This window comes from Denticeps clupeoides, chromosome 9 (assembly GCF_900700375.1).
Source record: "Denticeps clupeoides chromosome 9, fDenClu1.1, whole genome shotgun sequence".
Taxonomy (NCBI): Eukaryota; Metazoa; Chordata; class Actinopteri; order Clupeiformes; family Denticipitidae; genus Denticeps; species Denticeps clupeoides.
Window position 1 is genome coordinate 4,754,392 of NC_041715.1, and position 21,406 is coordinate 4,775,797.

The 21,406-nt window shown below is 44.1% G+C and overlaps 1 protein-coding gene and 1 non-coding gene across 2 annotated transcripts in view; one reads left to right on the forward strand and one right to left on the reverse strand.

Moving 5' to 3' along the window:
- Positions 1-21,406, reverse strand: part of slc4a10b (solute carrier family 4 member 10b) — a 40,935-nt gene that overhangs the window by 1,736 nt on the left and 17,793 nt on the right. Inside the window, 24 exon segments of the mRNA XM_028992046.1 lie at positions 1,042-1,081; positions 1,286-1,396; positions 1,475-1,539; positions 1,640-1,762; positions 2,495-2,668; positions 2,748-2,816; positions 2,908-3,159; positions 3,334-3,495; positions 3,608-3,721; positions 3,935-4,002; positions 4,005-4,095; positions 5,029-5,134; positions 5,432-5,677; positions 5,803-5,936; positions 6,024-6,198; positions 7,071-7,171; positions 8,021-8,167; positions 9,037-9,124; positions 9,412-9,569; positions 10,763-10,851; positions 15,814-16,002; positions 17,014-17,174; positions 18,716-18,854; positions 19,804-19,947. Of these exon segments, the coding sequence (XP_028847879.1) occupies positions 1,069-1,081; positions 1,286-1,396; positions 1,475-1,539; positions 1,640-1,762; positions 2,495-2,668; positions 2,748-2,816; positions 2,908-3,159; positions 3,334-3,495; positions 3,608-3,721; positions 3,935-4,002; positions 4,005-4,095; positions 5,029-5,134; positions 5,432-5,677; positions 5,803-5,936; positions 6,024-6,198; positions 7,071-7,171; positions 8,021-8,167; positions 9,037-9,124; positions 9,412-9,569; positions 10,763-10,851; positions 15,814-16,002; positions 17,014-17,174; positions 18,716-18,854; positions 19,804-19,947 (3,119 nt within the window). The 3' untranslated portion in view covers positions 1,042-1,068.
- LOC114797534 (U6 spliceosomal RNA) lies at positions 20,884-20,991 on the forward strand. Its single transcript, XR_003750907.1, has one exon. It is a non-coding gene; the product is annotated as a U6 spliceosomal RNA (small nuclear RNA).

Here is a 21,406-nt window from a genome sequence, read left to right on the forward strand (position 1 = left end):
AAGCGGAGATGAATACATAAAAGAAGCTGTATTTGCTATTTTCTCTGTTATACTTGACAACGCTTCGAAAACAGTTTCCTGTCTCCTCTCATATTACGTCTGTCCTCCTGTCATGGAATCATCAGTGGGATTGTCTTCTGTGTTTTAAGGCGTTTCTATGGATTCCAGCTGAACGAAATCATTTTTATGGGCTAGAAATGGCTTAAATGATAGTGAAACTGTGTGAAGCTAAAGTAACAAGCTGGTTTTGACAATGCAAAGGGTAGAGAGACACGTAAATGCAGATAACCGTGTAAAAAATATATCAAGTAAAAGGTTGTCAGAAAAGCAAATAAAGACGATTTTCCAAGGTTGCCTCTGACCACAAAAAATTGCAAAATTCATTAAACGCAGCATCAGTCAATTAAATTAAGAGAATGAGATGGGACACCGAGAATATTGAGCCATGGCACCATGAAGATGAATTGGTAATGGAGTGCTGTGTAACATCTTAAATTATTATTGAAAACAGAATAAAAGGTCAAGTCGCCGAGTTGGTCGGCGACTGTGGCGTCATCCTTGTTTGTGGTCATGCTGTCGCCTGCAAGCACGAGGTCAGAATGCCAGGCGAGCCTGTAGAGACGCGACCTCGAGCCATTCATTACAGGGGCTTTCGCTTCCAGTGCGGCGGCTTTTGCGAGCACAGCATGCTGACGCAGCCCAGTGCCAATTAGCATCGTCACGCTGAGATGTTCCTGCTCTGATCTCGCCTCTAATGGTCAGCATTGCTGTGCTCTGCCAACACCTACTACAGAAAGTCCTGGGCGGAACGTCGCCACTTGGCGCCGTGACACGTGCAGCAGCGTTGCTACACGCCGGCCTGCCTTAATCTGGCAAGGAGTGCTGCCATCAAATGTCCAATATGTCTGTAGTCACGGCGTTAGTCACCGACTGGATGAATGAAAAGTGGAAATCACGTGGCGGAAGCTCCAGAATCGGTCAATTCTGCGTCATGCCATGCTAAAAAGTGAGCATTTTATCCATAAAACAGATGAAACTTACCATTGGGACATCCGATTCTAAAGCCGGTTAGGAAATTGGGCTTGAAAAAGAAAAGAAAGGGACACATAAAGTTAAAAATATGGGTCTTAAAATTGGACTGGGTAATCAGTCTTGCGAGAAGATAAGACCTTAAGAACAGCAAACTTTCCAAGAAATAGGTTAACTTTGCATAATTTGAAAAAAACTTTGAGAAGACAAGACAGTTTAATCTGAATTAATGTATGTAAATGGGTCTGGCCAATACCTTTTTATATGTGGGTTGTTTTTAGCATTGTCGGTGTTGATAATATTCCAAGTGTTTCCAAAGGAGCCTTTCGACATTGCGTCCGAAATGTTCACAATAGAGGGGTCGTCCCTAAGCACAAAGCAAATTATGCTAATCCAACAAATTCTTAATTGATTTATGAATAGAAAGGACCCGAATAAAACTCACTTGTAGTGTCCCTCCATTGGCACTTGTACTATTCCCTCTTCTTCGGCCAAAATACTCTGCTCTTCCTGTAAAGGATTAATATAAGAAAAAATGGGTTTAGCAAAGCATGATATTTTGCCAAAAAAAAAAAAAAGGAACATAATGAATAACTCCATGTCCATTCACCTCTTGCTCGGCGTCCTCTAGCTTCTTCTTCTTGCTCTCCGGCATCAGGTCGTCCAGCCAGCTCAGCTCTCGTTTGGTGAAGATGAAATCCAACAGCTTCCGAATGAAAACCAGGGCCAGCACCTTCAAAGTAAAAAAAGTAAACATGCACAGACATCTTGTGGACAAGCTGGCTGTGGCTTAGAGTTCCAGAGACTACCGTGTTAAATTTTCATCTTTTGTTTGTCTTCATCTTTTAATTTTAATGAGGAAAGTAGTACAGTTTAATGACTGGAACGATCTCTCACCACCAACACATTACATTACAACACAACACAACACAGCACATTATTATTATTACCATCATATCATGTTATGTCATATCACTATTACTTCTATTATTCTTTTATATAATTTATCATATACAGTATGCACTATATTTACTAAATATATCCATACACTGATATATTAGCGGATTTATCTGCTACTTGTCTGTCTGTTTTGTCTAATTTGTCTCGACCTGCACCATATAGGGTAAGTTGGTAGTAGCCAAGTGGGTAACACGGATCCTACCATCATGAACCAGAAGACCCAGGTTCAAACCCCACTTACTACCATTGTGTCCCTGAGCAAGACACTTAACCCTGAGTGTCTCCAGGGCGGGACTGTCCCTGTAACTACTGATTGTAGGTTGCTCTGGGTAAGGGTGTCTGGTAAATGCCATAAATGTAAATAGATATTATGGGTCTGTGCACAATGTCCTTTGTCATGTTGTGTGTCATTTGCAATCTCGTCTCTCTGTGTACTTGTATATTGCTAGGTGACAATAACGTTCACTTTAATGTGCTGCGGAACGTGGATGATAACGGATCCTACCATCATTGGGAAAACGATGGCTGCCCTCGAGGTCTTGATGACCCACAGGAGAACGAGGCAGCTAAACTGGATGATGGTGAAGAGGTGGACCTTCCTCAGGGGGACGTGGCGCAGGTAGATGAAGTCGGGCTGGTGCTTGGCTGGCATCCCGAAGAGCTTCAGACGGTCAAATAGCTGCCGGCCGACAACACGACAGATAAGCCAGCGTGCCAAGATACAGACACAGAATAGTGACCAGGAAGCAGATTTTCACCTGTATTCCCCTGAGCGATGATGCACCCATGTACAGGAACACTCCATACAACACAGGCATTGGAATGAACTGGAATCCCCAGACAAAGAGAAGTTGAATGATCAAATATCTGATTAAGTGAGAGCTTCTGGTCTGATCACATTTCCCCATACGCTCTGACCTTGAGCACGGAGGTCATGAAGACGGAGCAGCCCATCAACAGGAAGATCATGAGGCCGGTGAAGCGCTGCTCCCGGATGCCCAGGAACTTGGGCTGCTCGCCAGGGGCGGAGCACTCCGACTCCAGCTTCAGGCTGTTGACGTGGGAGATGGAGAGCACCGTTGCCGCCACGAACCAGGGCAGCCCCATCACCGAGCAGACGCCCAGCATCACCCCGACCATGAACAGGTCGAGGTGGTAACCGCAGCCTTTCTGTGAAGGTCACCAACACAAACGCGTCACTCCCTAACATCCTGTAATGTCCTTTTTGAACCAGGGCAGAATTTTTAATGCAGAGACAACAGCTACGTCTGACTGTTTAGAAGGTCTATTATAATGAATACTATCAGTGATTTAAGACTGAATTATCTAGAGTGAATCATCTACCTTCAGTTTGTGCTCTTTCCTGTTGATAATAACTGCAGTGATCTGTTGGTCCATGAAGATGAGGATGGTGCAGAGCAGAGCAGGGATGCAGGATATGATGATGGTCCACCACGGGTTTGGGCCCACGGGGTTGATCAGCCAGCCCCGGTCATCTCTTGTTGGCTGTGTGACGTTTGGGTTTTTTACGTGGGTTAGAAGTCGTTGTGAAAAATCTAATCACCCAAATCTAATAAACCCAAATCACCCAGTGTGCTGATGTTTGTGTTCAGCTCACCTTAAACACACTGGGAACCTTAAGTTTGGGAGAGGGAACCCCAAGGGCATAGTCGACAAGTACCATGGTGAGAATGGTGATGAACACAGCAAAGTCGCTGATAATTGACCTCACCTGAAAAAAGAAGATAAATACTTTAAATTATTTTAAATAAATTATTTTCTTATGCTGATTAATTAAAGCTGGTTCAAGCCACTAGTCTAATGTGAGGTTTTCCTGAGACAATTCTGCAGTTCCTAACTACGGCCACCAGATGGCAAAAGAGGACAACATAATAATCTCCAGGCCAGATCTTTTCATATTTTGAGGGATGAAAGAGGCTTTTACCTTAGTGGGGAAGTAGTGGCTCGTTTTGAATTCCTTGAGGAAAGCCGACATGGCGACAGTGGAGAAAACAGAACGACACACCAGAAGAGGACATCAGGAACATAGGGGCCATGAGGGCCACAGGCCTTGCCCACAAACTCCCCTCGCTTCTCTATGCAGTCCTGTAATGCATTCAGCAATGTGAATATAAGCGCATAATTAACAGCTATTTTTGACAAAGGTTGGAAAACATAATTATGATAATTCGATACTAATTTGTTTTATACAAAGATAAATGCTGTAAATGTAAATGTCATGCTATACTATACTATAGATATATAGAGTATATCATAAATATATATATATAATAACATTAGAAGTTATAGGGCTATAACTTAATTAAGAGATGGATCACAGAGATTACAGCATCACTTTCATTATTTTATCACCCTGATATAGCAATTATAAGAATTATCAGATTTCTGATAAGGATTTCAAACTCACATAACATATGTTGCTTAAATGCTGTCTGTATGTTGTTGAGTATCCAGAACATAACATAATTGATTTACATAACGCTTATAAGGAATTAAAACCCGTCCGGCTTGAGACAGAGTGACCCAAATATTTGGGTCTGTTGGAGAACGATCAACAATATGATGGTAATGACAAAAAGAAATGATAATGGACAAGTTAAGGATCAAGTTAATCCTGGCATCCAGCGCATTATAAAAGAACAGTGACTGCTGACATAGATGCTAATATCCTTTTGTTATGTGTGCAGATGCCCCGTGATGCATTTAGAGTAATAATACCCCTTAATCAGCCGTGCTGCTAGGAAAGGCTAAAGACGCTCTTTCCTGTTCTGCAGCAGAATACACAGAATGCACACTATTTGCTTTTATGGTGATTTAGCATTGCCAATCCCCCCTTAATCCAGTCCTTAATCTCCTCTATTGGTCTACCTCCATCTGTGAGAATATGTCACTGAGATTGAAACTGAGCCCTTCTGGGGATTTAGCGTGTTTTCTACTGTCGGAGAAGCCGCTTGTGTACATTTGTCAAACAGCGGAGACGCTGTGTCAGGTCTAATCAAGACTAATTCCAGCGCTCACCTTGACCTCCAAGGCCTCCCAGTAGATCTCTGTGACAGTGATGTTGTTCTCCTCCCAGTACTTCAAGGTGGCGTTGCTGGGATCCTGAGGCTCAATACATGCACATCTGGATGAGAAAGAAAAAGAGCATGTGGCGCTGCATTTAAACATTAAGTAAATGACTTCCAGGATGTTGGGGCTGATCACGGCACAGTCGATCTATTCCCTCAAAAAAGGGAATTCTATTCATTAAGGATGCATTTTATTAAAAACCTGAATGTTTCACTACATGCTCTCTCTATATATAACAAATTCTTTAAGAGTTTGAATTTTTTACGAGTTGAAGGGGATGTAGCGTAAGTTGACTTTGTGGGTCATGTTTGTTACTAGGCTACTGCCACCCTGGAGGGTGCTTGTCACTCACGAGTATTGCGTGAGCTTGTCCAGGTTGTTGTTCGTGTTGAAGGGGTAGTGCTCTCCCAGGTGAATGAGCTTCTCCAGAGCCTCGTAGATGAAGATGATGCAGATGAGCGAGGCGAAGGCCTCCTCCGTGAAGCGTGTGATGTAGCAGACAAGCGAGCTGGCATCCGTGGCCACCAGGACCAGACAGAAGAAAGCCGTCCAGAGGCCGATGCATGTTCTCAAGGAGAGGTAGGACAGGTCATTTTCCCTATAAAGGCAAAATGATTCACTCAATTAATGCATAAAAAAAAATCATTTGTCTTCCAGTAACTGTCCTCTAGTGTGCAAATTGAGATTAGTATAGGAGACGCAACAGCCTAGTCCCAGACTCACTTGCAGAACTTGAACAAGATCTTCTCAAACACCAGGACGGGCCCTGTGCTGCCCAGAATGGTGAGCGGCTGCCCGGCAAACAGGGAGTAAGCGATGCCCGTCATCGAGGCGCCAAAAAGGGATTCAATTGCACTCTGGGGAGAAAGACACAGGGCATGACATGCTGCAATGACGCTCAGGGCAGGTGTCTGGTCCATGGGGTGACTAGTCTGTCTCCTTACTATGCGTCCCTCTGTGGCCTCCCCCAGCAGACCCCCAAACGTGATGACGGGCGACATGCACGCGCAATAGAGGAAGAGGAAGGAGGCCAAGCACTGCAGGCTCAGGGCATCGGTGTAGTCTGAGACATAGTGTGGTGCCTTGCGTTTGATGTCCAAGATTAAACCTCCAAAGAGCCTGGAAGTGTGGAAGAAGGAGACTGGAGTAAGTAAAATTGTCTGGACAAGCTGATCGAGAAGCTTTGCAGGCCCGTTTTATGCACGTGTGAGTGTTTTCTCACGTCAGATTTGTAATTAAAGAACTAATACTGTCTGGATCTGCGTGTTTGCTGTGGGTAGTGTGACACCCGAGCGTGATGAGTCTTAATGGGTGTGGGTTTAAATCATCCATAATTAGACCTAAATAGGGCCGATATAAAAAAAAGACACTCTATATGGGTCCTGAAGGCGCACCACAGAAATCTGGCACCTCGAGGAAAGTATGAAACTGCCTGTCATGGCTGCCCACTGCTCACCAAGGGTGATGGTTAAATGCAGAGGACATATTTCACTGTGTATCACAATAACAAAAACAATCACTTTTCAATTCCTGGCTAAGTGAGCAGGGAAAATGAACTTTTGGCTCGACACCAGCTGGTCAGCTGCAGGAAATGGGCCCATGTAAAAGTCGCCTTCATGCAGAGATTAAGATAAAGGCTTGAATTATTTGACTTCCTCTGGAATTAAGCGTAACAGGCACGCTGCCAAAGTATTCACCAAACGTGTTTGTCAACGGCGAAATATACGCATGATCAGCCCTTCAAACCGAAACACTTTACTTACTTTACTTTACTTTACTATACTTTTCCAGAGGAAGACACCAGCAATTCTCATTCGATTTCTATAGATTTTGAGTTAACAAAACTAAGAGCCCTGATAAGGCCGAACTTGTCAGGAAAGGAACATGCTCGGAAATTGTTAAGTGCTTTTTTTATTTAGTGCAGTGTGTGTGCATGTGCGTGTGTAAGTGTTAGATTTGCCTGAAATACTTTTTGAATAAGAAACACACACCGTCCTGTGCGCTGCAGCTCAGGGCCGCCATGACCCCCGGGTTCCTCGGCCTCTCCCATGTCAGTGGCATCACTGGGCCCAGTTGGGATCTTCCTCTTCTCCTGTTGCAGACACGTTAGAACCCGCAACAGAAAAGTGGGCAGAGAATGACATAAATGGTCATAAATGTTGTTATTGGTCCATTCATACAATTTTTTGCAGTTCACAGTGATTAAAGACTTTTTTTTTTTTTTAATGAGAAAAATGCATTAATAAACAGACAGAAAATTAATTATATGCATAGACAATTTTTGTTTATTTATGTAGTGCTAGAACATTAACTGACAGTTAAATTAAAGTCACATAGTGGCCCTAATTTATCAAGGAGAGTTAATTAAACATCTTTCTGAAACTGAATACATTAGAACCAACCTAATATCATAATCTCCTCTGCCTTAATGGGCCGAGTGACTTTGACAGATGGGTGACGATTGGGGCATAGTTTACTGGTGTTTACTGGAGATGTTGGCATGAAGTGTGAGGGAAGAGTCAATCCGGCCCAGCATAAAACAGGATTTTCCAAATCGTTCCACTGGACTTTCCAGCAGAATTTAATCCTGTGTGCATTTACGATATTCTGCTTTACGATATGCACGAGATATCAATGGAGCAACCCAAATGTTCCATTAAAAATATTTATGTAAATATTTATATTGAATATTGCGTGTGTGGGGTGCGGGGTTATGTACAAAATCACTAAGAACTATGGTATTTACACCACATTTTTCTAAAAAGTCCTCCTTTGTACAGCCTCCACAGAGGTTTAATAATCACCATTACTGGACATGGTTGGCATTATAATAGGATGCTTAGGACATCATGAAAGTGTTACATAACCTTTAAAGCTGGACATTTTAAAGAGGGGATTGACTGCATTGTTTTGCGGGGGTCACGGCGTGTACCAAACTGACCTGTGAAGGGACGTTTTTCGGTGGCTCTATTCTGATAGACGGGTCCCATTCCCCCGGCGGGAGGACTGTGACTTGGTCGAGAAATTCATCAATCCCAGCAAGGAGGTCGTTGCGGTCCTTTGCTTTATAAGCGACATCATGAAAGACCTGGAAAAGGTCAAATTTAGAGAATTGGAGCTTAAACTGGGAACAGGGAAGAGTCAATCAACTGTAGGGGTGTTGAAACTAATCTCATAATCGATGCATTGTTATGCAAACGAAGGATTCTGCATCGATGCAGTGCACACCATAATCGATTATATCATAATTATGTTGCTTTGTGATTTTAAAATTCTCGTTAAAAAGTCGCGCCTGGTAGTGAATGTGGTGTTCTGCTCCGAGTACAGCTCCTGGGTAGGAGTTTGGCTTTGTCCTCATGGACATTTGAAAATGTCCTCTGAATGCCATGCACGTTTTTGCTGCGCCTTGTAGCTGCGTCCGATTGCCATTTCACTGGCATTACGGCAGAAATTGATGGCGAGGAAACATTGCATGCAGCGTTTATTTGACGTCATCCAAACTGAACACTGGTGCTGAAAAAAGCCACGAACGAGCAGATAAATGCCCAGTTCAGACGTCCGTGTGAACGAGGCCTTAACTCTCATCTCACTGACGTATTTGAAAATATAATGTGAAGTAATTGAGAAAAATTGAGGAACTGTGCATGGATTATCGTAATCAGATCAAGTCGCGAGACCAGTGAAGGTTCACACCTCTAATCAAATGCACTCCAAAGCAGAGAACTCAGCACTCTGACGCGTTGCCGTGGCAACAAAACGCGGTGGCTGAGCTGGAGGACGGGCGGAACTGTTGATTAATTTGCAGGTCAACATACGTCACTGTGCTGCTTGCTCGTCCCGTCACCTCAAGCGTTCAGTGAAATGCCACAGGCTGCTCCTCGGCTAAACACTTACCTCAGGACATGCTGATCTACACATATTACTCAACAACCACTGAGGAAAAGCAGTTTTCCTTACCTCATCTGTCATGAGGGTTGCAATAGAGCGCCCTATTTCATGGTATTGCGGACCCTTTCCCAAAGGTCCAAGTAAAACGAACAGGAACCTTCAAAAATAGCACCAAGAAAAGACTTTTACTTTTCATTTTTAATACAGCCGAGACTCAAAAGGCCTTGAATGAAGTTGGAATTTGGCTTGGTCAGATTGAGATTTTGTCATTAAAAAAGTATGTGAGGGATTTGTGTTACAGAGTTGCCTTTTTCTTGCTTCATTGTTTATCTGGAGAGAACGGCAGAACCAATTTTCACAGCCTAATGATGTGTATTAACAGTGCTCAGTTCAGCAATGTTTTTTAATCATGAATAAATGTGAAAAAGTGGCCCTGGGCCTAACCTGGTGGTAATGGGAACCTCCGCAAGGCCATTGAGCAGGACGGCAGGAGAGAGGCGCACGAATGCCACCACCGGCTTGTCCAGGAACTCAAGCTCTCCCACCAGGATGTTGGAGGCCTCCGCCCCTTGTGGAATCTTCTTCATAAAATGCAGATCTATCTGGAGAGAAGTACGGCACAGAAGGGCCCTCAGAATTGACAGAATTCATGTACATTATTGCACGGCCACTAGGGCTGAACGATTTTAAGCAAGAATAAAAAATGAAGAGTGATTATTTGACAGATATCGTGATTGCGATTTAATTTGTGATTACATTACTGCGCTGCAACTAGCATTCCCCGAGTTGAGAGCGAGCGTCCCTGCTCCAGTTAATTTTCGATATATCATTCAGCCGTAATGCCCACACACCCGGAACGCAGCCGGAAATATTACAAAGTGCTGACGCTAATCTGCATAGAGCAGATCCCATCCGGATTCACAGCAGCCAACGCGGGGATCAGAATGTCGGTAAATTGCATGCTCCCATTCTGTCCCGATGGCTCCTCCAAGGGGGCACGTCGTAATCGTGGTGAAAATGAACCCAGGGCGGTCTTTCTTTGCACACTGTGTATTTAAATATGTGAATCACGGGAGTATTTGTTATTGTGCGGATTTTTAAATAGCAGCTGGGATGCATGTGAGTCATGAACTTGTTAAATGTAATGCTGCCTAATTCGGTGCAACATATTTTAGATAATTGCTGTGCTCGAGACCAAGAGGACGTGAACTTCACGTGCCATAAGCATCAGTAATTGCAGTTCTCTACATTTAATATGGCTGCTTTTCCATGAAAAAAAAAGCCTGTTAGGCCAAGGTTACAAAGCCAGGAAGTTATTTTTAGCGACTGGTCACACATTATGCCAGAGATCAGTATGTTTCTGCATCAGTATAGTTCTAAATCCTAATCCAGGCACAGATGTGATGCAATAAAAATTAAAAGCCTTATAATAGCACATCCGTTATATATGTAAACTGAAACCCCCGACCCAAATGCCTTTTTCCCCATCATGTGACCCAATAGACCTTCTGAAAGGTCTGCCAGAGGGTACTTAACTATTAAGGAAAGCCAATGTCTGCTTTTAGCTGAAGTCATTTAAAAAAAACACCAGCGGAGAGAAGGGATGGCTCTTAGCGGGATTGATTTGAGTGTTGCATCGCTTAGTGGATTCTATAATAAGAAAATCTGTAATTTTAAACAGCCAGAGAACATTGTGTTTCACAAATGAGAGCAGCAAGGAAGTCACATGGTTACTGTACACTTTGCAATCCTTTCATGTGCAACAGGATGGTGGCCAGCTCTGCCAGTTTACTACCTTACTGAAGTCCACGGCACTGTTCTCCCTGCTCACTTCGGCCTTCCCGTCATTGGCCGTAAGATGGGCCTGAGGTGGGATCATCTGACCTGCAGTTAGACCAGCAGGAAAAAAAGCAGTCCATCATTCACACTCTCCGCCGCTCACCACAGTCTATAGTCGATTGTAATTTATTGCGATGCCTTTCTGGGTCTGGACCCTGCGTTAATTGAATAGCCTGCGCTTCTGAGCGGCTCAGCCCCTGATTTATGAAGCTCCAGCAGCAAAGCCTGAGGTGTGAGGGTGGAATTGATGGATGGCGTATGAAGAATGCAGTAAAAGACTTGTTCTTGTGTATCTTACATTTACATTTAAGACATTTATCCAGAGCGACTTACAACGTGCTACCATGTTACCATCGATGAAGTGATCAGTTCTGGGGACCCCCAACTATAAATACAATCTTTTTATTCACTCTGTTGTAGATTCTATACAGAAGTCAGTCAAGAAGAAGGTTACAAGTTCATCTAAATATTCTCTAAAGAGGAAGGTCTTGAGCTGCCATTGGAGATACTCAGTGACTGAGCTGGTCTGACCTCGAGGGGAAGTTCATTCCACCACCGAGGGGCCAGAGAAGAGTCCAGATGAGCGTCTTCCTTCAGCGGTGGAGGGACCAGGCGTGCAGTACTGGAGGGTACTGCGAGGTGTAATAAGGGCTGTGAGGTAGCTACTCCATGTTTGGCTTTGTAGGCAAGCATCAGTATTTTGAACGTAGCAGAGGGGAGGTGTGGGAGAATTTGGGAAGGTTGAAGATCAGTCGTGCTGCTGCATTTTGTATTAGTTGTAGAGGTCTAATGGTATATAGAGGTTGACCAGCTAGAAGGGAGTTGCAGTAGTCCAGTCGTGAGATTACTAAGGACTGAACCAGTATCTGGGTGGCCTGTGTTGACAGATAACGATGGATTCGTCTGATATTGTAGAGAAGGAATCTACATGAGCGGGAAAGGTTGATGATGTGAGTCGAGAAGTAGATTTGGTTGTCTATTGTTACTCCAAGGTTGCGGGCTGTTGTAGAAGGAGAGAGCTGTGAGTTGTACAGGTAAATAGCAAGAATCTGCTGGAATGAATATTAGTTCAGGTTTGGTGGGATTGAGTTTGAGGTGATGGGCTGCCATCCAAGTGATGTCAGTTAGACATGCAGAGATGCAGAGACAAGCAGCATGTAGATCTGAGGGAAGAAAAGAGAAGATGAGTTGTGTGTCGTTGGCATAGCAGTGGTAGGATAATCCATGTGAGGAAATGACCTCACCAAGTGATCTCGTGTAGAGGGAGAAAAGGAGAGGACCTAGTACTGAGCCTTGAGGGACAGCAGTGGAGAGTCTACGTGAGGCAGAGGTGGATCCTTTCCAAGTCACTTTGTAAGATCAAGGTAGGAAGCAAACCACTGCCATGCTGAGCCCTGAACTCCAAGCCTCTTCAGAATAGACAAGAGAGTCTTGTGGATAACTGTGTCAAATGCTACAGAGAGTTCAAGGAGAATAAGCACCGATGACAGTTTTGCCGGTCTGGACGCATTTAGCCTCTCAGAAACAGACAGAAGGGCAGTCTCAGTAGAATGAGCTGTTCTGAAGCCAGACTGGTTAGGATCCAGGAGGTTGTTCTGTGACAGATGAAGTGATAGCTGATTGTATACACAGCGCTCAAGGATTTTAGAAAGAAACGTGAGGAGAGAAACTGGTCGGTAGTAGAGGGTAGAGTAGGATTTGTGGTGGAGAATGTCTTACAGATTTGTTCAACCTTCCCTGTGAAGAAGTTGGCAAAATCATCAGCAGTTAGGGAAGACGGGGGAGGGGGAGTCGGAGGGTTGGGTAGAGATAAGAATATGTTGTGGAGTTTTTGAGGGTTGCGGGCAGAGGCTTCCAGCTTTGCCTTGTAGAAAGCAGTTTTTGCAGCAGTAAGGTTAATGGAAAATTGGCGTAGAAGAATCTGGTAATACAATAGGTCTGAGTCAAGCTGTGGTTTCTTGTATTTTCTCTACGCTGTCCATAGTACTCTTCGATTGCTGCGCAACGTATCGGAGAGCCAGGGCGCAGGGGGGAGAAGTCCTTTTGGGTTTAGACCCTCTTCAAACCTTCATCAAGACACTGATCAAAAAGCAAAATTAGAAAGAACAGATACTGTACATACACCTAATCAAGAAAGAATCGTTCTAGCTAATGTTAATGTTATAAAGCTACTATTCACCTCAACCAAAATCACGTTAATGGGCTAATATTTAATCACCAAACATTACCTCGGCTGTTGTTGTTACAGATCAGGGCAGGAAATTGATCACCTTTCATCTGTAGCATGAATATGTTTGAAATGAGGAGCATATTTGAAGTGGTTGTTTTTGCAATTTAATATACAGCTATGATCTCAAACAAGCAATATAATACATTAGCTATATTAGCTGGCAGTGCATATGGGGAATATCACAGTCATCATACAGAAATATGATATGATTTTAATTAAGCATTTCTGAGTGAGACAGAAAATGTTTGTGTGTGATGGGTGAAGGTCATGCCTATAATGTTAATACATGTTAAAACGGCATGGCCATTTTCACGTATTGCCCATCTGTCACAGCTCTAATCTACAAGGCATAGCACATGAAGCCACACAAACCAACAACCCCTTCAGTTACTATTTAAAAAAGTGATTATGACTGCTTGTGACCTAGGTGGCATGACTACATTTTAGTTAGACACTCTTTCAACTAATTCCAACTAATATGCCCACATAAAAATTAATTAGACCAAAACGTGATCCACTAAAAGGGTTAGAGGTGTCCTTCATGCAAATATCAGCATGCAAAAAGCCGCAATCTGTGTTTCCTAAACATAAATCCCGTGACAGATATTTTGAGTGCACCTCATCAAAAAAAGGTTGCTTATTCCTAATTAGACGCCTGTATCTGCCATTTCAGATGCATTAAATACAAATGTCTTCTGTATATTTCAACCGCCTGGAACAAATCTCAATGATATTTTAAAGCATGCCTTAAGAACTGCTGACAAGGAGTGAAAATTCGCGCTGACACCTGTTGTAAAGGTACTTGAACACATGCCTCGGCTCTGAAAAAAGGACCACCTTCACAAGTTACGTTTTATGGAATAGCTCGAAGGAAAAGTCTGTCAAGTTTCGAGTTGCCTGCATCCGCGTCATCCTCCGCACCCATGCTCTGCGTATCTGCCATGTCCGTGGCGAGGGCGGGGCTTGCACTCGCATTCAGGGGTCTGTGGTGTAGGGTGGTGGAAGGGAGGTGGGTGGCGGTGCTGGTGGATGAGGTCGGAGGTGGAGAGGAGATGGAGACACGTCGAGGACAACACAGAGACCAGCAGGATGAGGGTGGGGCCTGAGTGCTGCCGCGTCCGCCACTCATAAACGATGGCCACGGGGAAGACTGAAGGGCACGACAGAATGCTGTACCGCCTAATAACATACACACACAAACATACATAGGTATGCACACACAGAAAACAAAAGAGGAGACACACTGAGATGTCATTACAGAATGTCACATATAGCTAATATAGTGCAAAATGGAATGGGAAAACCGAATGTTTAAATTTTAAACATGATGGATTAGATCATGAGTATTCGACAGTTTAACGGAATGTTTTTGTCTCCCATACGATACAAATCCAGACAGATGTGTTTTTATAATTCTGATCGGTGCAATTGACATCAGTGCTGGCCTAGCAGGTAAGGAAGCTGACCACTTTCACGTTCATGTTCCACTCGTAAAGTAGGGTGGCAGTGGACTAGTTAGCAACACACGCCTATGAACCAGAAGACCCAGGTTAAAACCCCATTTATTATCACTGTTTTAGACTAAGACTACCACTGAGTACTACTAAACATGACACTTAAAGGTCCACTACCATGAAAATGTCACTTTGTGAGATTATTTAAAATGAATACGAGTTCTTCGAGCCTGTCTATGGTCCTGCAGTGGCTAGAAATGGCGATAGGTGTAAAGAGTGTTTTGGTCATTCTGCTTCGCCGTTCAGAGAGCAGCAGCTCAGACGATCGGATCTGGAATTTGTCCCCTTATGTCATCATACAGGGAAAGGTTACCTCCCATTTCTCATGCTTTTTCCACCAAGAGAATTTCCCAGCCGTGCCTAGGAAAATCGCTCCATCGACTGTTGTGGCTTTCAACCGTGCAAAGCATTGCAGTTGCTCGGTGATTGGATGTAAAAATGAGCACACATTTATTTTTAATTTCCATCACGAGACGTCACATTTTTTTGGAAACTAAGATCGAAATAAAAGCAAATAAAGAAAATTAAACCTGAGTATCTCCATAGTAACTACCGATTGTAAGTCTCTCTAGATATGCCATAAATGCCATAAATGTAAAATACTGATTCCATCCAATCCTGTGAAGGGCATCAAATGTAAGAATTTCACCCGCTTATAAAAAGTTGTGAAATCATTCGTGTCTGTTTGCAATAGCGATGCTGAAGCAGCTGCCACTCTGTCAGGGAACCCCAGTTATTAACGTATCCAAAAAGGATTTTCGATTTAGCCCCTGCAATTAAAAGCACTCGTTTGTATCGTTGACACCATTATCCAGTCAGTCGGCAGGTAGCTACAAGAGGCCTGTAGATAAAAAAGGTATACGCAAGGACATTTAAAGAGATGAAATGCCTCTTGGCCGACAATGACAATGCAAATTACACCTCCGTGTATTCAACATTGTATTTGACGGACGTATTGCTAGGCAACCGCAATACGTTAATGAACTACATGTAACGTTTGTGACTTCTTCTAATAAACCTCCATTTGTGCCTAATATTTAACGAGCAGGCATTCTATCTTAATTAGGTTTGACAAAATGTCACCGCAGATGAAAGCATTTTGATGGCTGCTAAATCGGCACAATGCAAATCGCTTCCCCCGTGCCTTCTGTCACCTACCTCTAATTTCAGCGTAAAAAATGGTGATGCCGGCGAACCGTAATAACCGGGCCTGTCTGGAGGGAACATGGAGTTGGTTTTCGGCGCGAACGCCAGTGTGCTCACCATTCTTGTCGGTGGAGTTGGACTCGGACTGCCGCTTGCCCATGTCTGCGAAGGAGCGCACGATGGGGATGCGGTTGGCGAGCTTCTTCTGGTTCTGATGGTGGTGCTGCTTGAGGAGAGCCTCCCTCACCCTCTTCCGCACCTCGTCCCCCAGCGGGCCGACGCCTTCCTGCTGGTCCAGGATCATGTCTGTTTAACGCAGACATGTAGCAACCGTGAGGAACGGCTTTGATTTCACTTTTTCCTCCCGACGGGAGAGGCGCGGCACATCAGCCACCTGCTTCTCCGCAAGTACGAGTCTCAAGTGTCGCTGAAGGAACGAAACACTGCTTCCCCTCAAGCATCATTTCCCACAGACTGCATCCGCTGTCACAACACATATCGCAATACGATTTTAATTTCTTTTCAGAAAAATGACTCAGAGCAATTCAGGCTGTACAATAAATTATCCAATTAAAAGTTCTTTATGTGTAAAAATTGCACCAAAAAAATACATTAATGTCACCAGAAATGAATTAATAATCTATTTGACATGCGTGAATAATGAATCACTGTGTACAGCATGCAGCGATATGGTATATAATGAACTGTCTGAAGGGCAATTTCACTGTACAGCGCCACGTGGAAATGATATGCGTCAATTATGCATCAGGTCACAGGCCTTGTCATTCATTATGGAAGGGAAAGATTTAGCGCAGGTTTTAATCTGATAAATAATTCACATGGGAGGAGAGCCGAGGCAGATCCTGCAAGGAGATAGGAAACAGGACAGGAAAATCCTCTGTTGTCTACAGATCATTGCCAGTGCAGCAGTATCCCTGTCACTGATCACAGGTATAATCTGCGATCTCAGTTGGATTAATGATATAATCCCTTTTAAGAACACCTACGATCATAGGGAGATTAAAGGGATAATGCAGTTTTGGTATTCGCCTTTGTCTTTAATACCTTCAGCATGCCTTATTAACTAAATGCGATTTAAATAAATAAGTGTATATGAAATGTTTTAAATGTTTATCTTTTTACAGTTTAGGTTTATTCATTGTGTCATTGCACAATCGTACTTAGTACAATAGAACATCAAGAAACCAGCCCTAGAACAACAATAAATAAATACACAATAAATACAAATGCAAAAAATGTTGAATAAGAGAGGAGGTGTATTGCTGTTTTACTGTATTTTACATCTGAATCCCCCACCTGCGATCTCCTCCAGGGACCCGGCTCTCATGTCCAGCAGCACCGTGCCGTTCAGTATGCAGGAGCGCAGCTCGAACAGGCTGTGGAGGGTGAGGGTGGCTACGTACGGCTTACTCCACCTCTCTCCTCCATCCTCGACGTCCTCCTCAAACTTCAGCCACCTGCGACGCACAAGCAGAGGGTCAACTGCGGAATACGCAGCACAAGTTGCCAACAACGTACCAATAAGTGTTCCATAATTCCAAATGGAATTCTGGCCTTGCATCCACATGGACACGGCGTTTCAGGAAAACTGCTTTTTTTGTGGTGAAAATGCTGACATATTAGCTCCAAGCTCCAACCCAACCGATCCCCAAACGAGTCCTACATATATACAATATGCGGGTAACATGTTCGTGGTCCTGCTGCAGCAACTACAAGAAATCCTGTCTAAGGTGCACATTTCCAATGAAAAGACAGCGCCACTTACAGGTGTGGAGGGGGGTTAAAACAGTGTTCCCTGCGTCTCCGTGTGGACGACAACATATCAAAAATGTTTTTAGAGAAGAGCGTTCTTGTGTGGACGGGCCCTCAGTCTCTAAATGATATTTACATTTAAGGCATTTGGCAGATGCCTTAACCAGTGTGACTTACAATGTGCTTTCACCTCCAATCACTCCGGACTCTTTTGCACAAAATCACTTTGCACAAAATCACTCTGCGCTTTTTACCTTACTGCTCTTATTTTTTTTTATGGCTCTTTTTCTCCTTTCTTTAAACATTGTCTGTAACTCATTTGCACACCTTCACCCTACCAGTTACACATATTTTATGTTAAAGACGTAAAAGTGTAATATTTGGTTATGTTTGCAATATTTGCATATTGGTTCATTGTTTACTTGCAACATTTGCAATACTGTGGTCTGTAGCAGTCGCAAAAAGCATTTCACTGCACATCATACCGTGTATGACTGTGTATGTGACAAATAAAATTTGAATTTCATATTATAATTAAAATGTATATATATATATATATATTTGTATATATATATATATATATGTGTGTGTGTGTGTGTGCGCGGGTGTGTGTGTGTGTTTGTGTATAATTAAACCATATTCGCAGATCTGCAACAGCACCAATGCATACATACACACACAGTTTAACATGCACACCCCCTCGCACACCCCACGTCTCCTTCAAACTTTGGGAATTCACCCCACGCGCAAACTCACCGCCTGTCCGACACCCTCAAATCTCCATCACCTGTACAAGGACACGGCATCAGCCCGGTGACACCCCTCTGCCAGCTGTTCTGCCATATGCGCCCGACGTTCGGATGAGCGGCTCATTACGGCAGCGGTGCTACAGCCCCACAGCGGAGGACCCTGTGTGCCACACTTCAACGCGCCGCAAGGTGACGTGCCCGTTATTGCATCTACGAAAGTGACATGGAATAATGAATCGCTGCGCCCCGGCTGGCGTAAAATGAAGACGTTATTCAGAAATAGGAGGGTTGTGGGTGAGACGGACCCCACGTCTACCACATGTGTGGTGCGCCGCATGCCTGTCAGATTCCGGTAGAGCCAAAAACCCCCCTGCAGCATGGGGATGTGGTTTTATGCACATTCATGTCCAGTCATTTGAAGGCCATGTAAGGCTACAAAGCCCCGTCTGGGGTGTAAAAGATGACCGAATGTGTGCCGAGATCAAGTCGTGGTTCACCTGGCAGCTTCCCGCCACTCTGCATCCTCGCCCTCTCGCAAGCAGATCTCGTCCAGCTCGGTGAAGAGGTCGTGGGGGATGTGCTCTTCGTCATCGTCCTCGGTGCCCAGCAGGAACTGCACTCTCTGAGAGGGGGTGTCTGAAGTACAGAATGAGGGAACGCGTGAGAGTGTGTGGCGGGGCCATCTGCTGCTGCTGGACCGTTCGGAGGGGAACATTTTGACGCTTGTTAAAGTTGAACAATTACGTCTGCTGAAGTTCTCAGCAGAGTCACGGATTATTAATGACAATAATTACCCAGAGAGCATCGAGGAAGAAATGTAAAGGCTCCTTGCTTTCCATTGACATATTTGAACATAGGCTTAGTGTGTTGGTGATTACATGCTTGACGAAGACGATGGTGCTGCTAGTCGTAAACTTGTACTTTCAACACTTTTCTATGCCCAGTCTGGACTGGTGGTTTAGAATCTGCTCTCCTGGCATGAACCTCATATGGCATTGTGATGATGGCGGCTACAAAAAACATCCTAGAAGAAACCAGTCCCATTAGGGTATAAAAGTGTGATTGTAGGACGCTATAAATTCTCACTGAAGGCATCAAAACTATGAATGAACACATGTGGAGTTATGTACTTAACAAAAAAGGTGAAATAAGTGAAAACATGTTTTATATTCTAGTTTCTTTGCTCTGATTACTGCTTTGCACACTCTTGGCATTCTCTCGATGAGCTTCAAGAGGTCGTCACCTGAAATGCTTTTCCAACAGTCTTGAAGGAGTTCCCAGAGGTGTTTAGCACTTGTTGGCCCCTTTGCCTTCACTCTGCAGTCCAGCTCACCCCAAACCATCTGGATTGGGTTCAGGTCTGGTGACTGTGGAGGTCAGGTCTCCACTTTTTGTTAAGTACAGAACTCCACATGTGATCATTCATAGTTTTGATGCCTTCAGTGAGAATCTACCAACGTAAATGGTCATGAAAGTAAAGAAAACACATTGAATGAGAAGGTGTCCAAACTTTTGGCCTGTCCTGTACGTCAGTCCACGTCTGTTAGTAGCTTTGGGTAGAAGCGTCTGTTCTGGCTGCTCTTACTGTATGTGGGCGACTCCCTGCCGTCGTACAACCCGGAGTCCCTCTCCCTGCTCCTCTTCCTGTGTCGGTGGCCATGATGACGGTGTCTCCTACGGGTCTTCCTGCCCAGAGGGACATGCACCCCGATGTACAGAGTCCGGTGGCCTGGGGAGCGCAGCAATTAACATCATCACTCCAACATTCTACAAATTTTACTGTTTCCCCCATTATATTCTTATATTTAAAACCATTATTAACACAGGAGGGACTGTATCTGGAATTTAATCTGGATTTGGGGGTCGTGCCACCAGCCTTTCAGCGAAAGTGGATACTGATGTGGTTTTCAGCCCGGCATTAAAGGCACAGAACGAACCCTGGTAAAAATGGTTTGGCTGATATTAATATTTAAATTAGGCCCAGCGCTAAAGCTCTAGGAATAAGCATCTGCCGGAAAACACACACACAGACGCACGCACGAATGGCTCAGCTTAAACCGTCTCCTGCTGAGACAGGTTATAATGAAAGTGGGACGCCCGGAATATTCCAGCGTGTTTCACGAAATCCAATCACTTACCTCACCAGCTAATACCTAATACCAGTATTTCTCCGGTCGCACAGATTTTGTCACTTCCTCATTCCCCATTTGTGGCGTTATTTAGATTTCAGGACACTTGTGGTGTTTACCAGATGGCTGGGAGAAAGTGACGAAGCAAACTTTGGATGCACTTTCTTTACAATGTAGTGGAGAAGACAACAGAATGAGTGGTCGAAATACATGGAACAAATCAGAGCGTCTTCTGGAGGGTCTGGAATCGATTCAGAAGGCGACAATAATAAGAGGACAAATTTCACTGTGTGCACTGTGTGCTGTGCTGCTGTGTATCACGTGTGACAATCACTTCACTTTATAAATTTATAGATAGCCTTGTTTTAATTATGAAATGGGTTTGGCTGAAACCAAAAAAAATTGTTTTTGTCTGTTCTACTTGGTCCTTGTACTGTTCTATTACTCAAAAAAAGAGACTAAAATACCATTTTCGTTGAATAAAAAATGCTCAGACATTTAATCAACTAAATCTTGACCGGACAACCCCACTTAAAATGCTTGCTGCGGCTGCACATCTACTAAAATTGGATCGTACAGAGAAGATTAGCATGGCCCCCTGCGAAAGGATGACATGCAAATCCGTGCAAGCGCTCCATATTTCTGTAATCAGAAGGTTGCCGGTTCGAATCCCGATCTGTCAAGGTGCCACTCAGGTGCCACTGAGCAAAGCACCGTCCCCACACACTGCTCCCCGGGCGCCTGTCATGGCTGCCCACTGCTCACTCAGGGTGGTGGGTTAAATGCAGTTTGTGTCCATCTTGTGCTTTATGATTCACTTGTGTTGCTTGTTTAAGTAGAACCTGAATGTGTCGAGTCCTTGCGCCTGCATTTGTTCGGTCATCCGGTGAGCGTTCCCTCTTGTAATCCCTGTCTTGTTATTTGTGTCGGAATTTGTGTCGGAATTGTGTCGGTGGCGTCCTCCTTGGCAACATGACACATTGACATTTGTGTCATTTACCAGACACCCTTATCCAGAGCGTCTTACAATCAGTAGTTACAGGGACAGTCCCTCCTGGA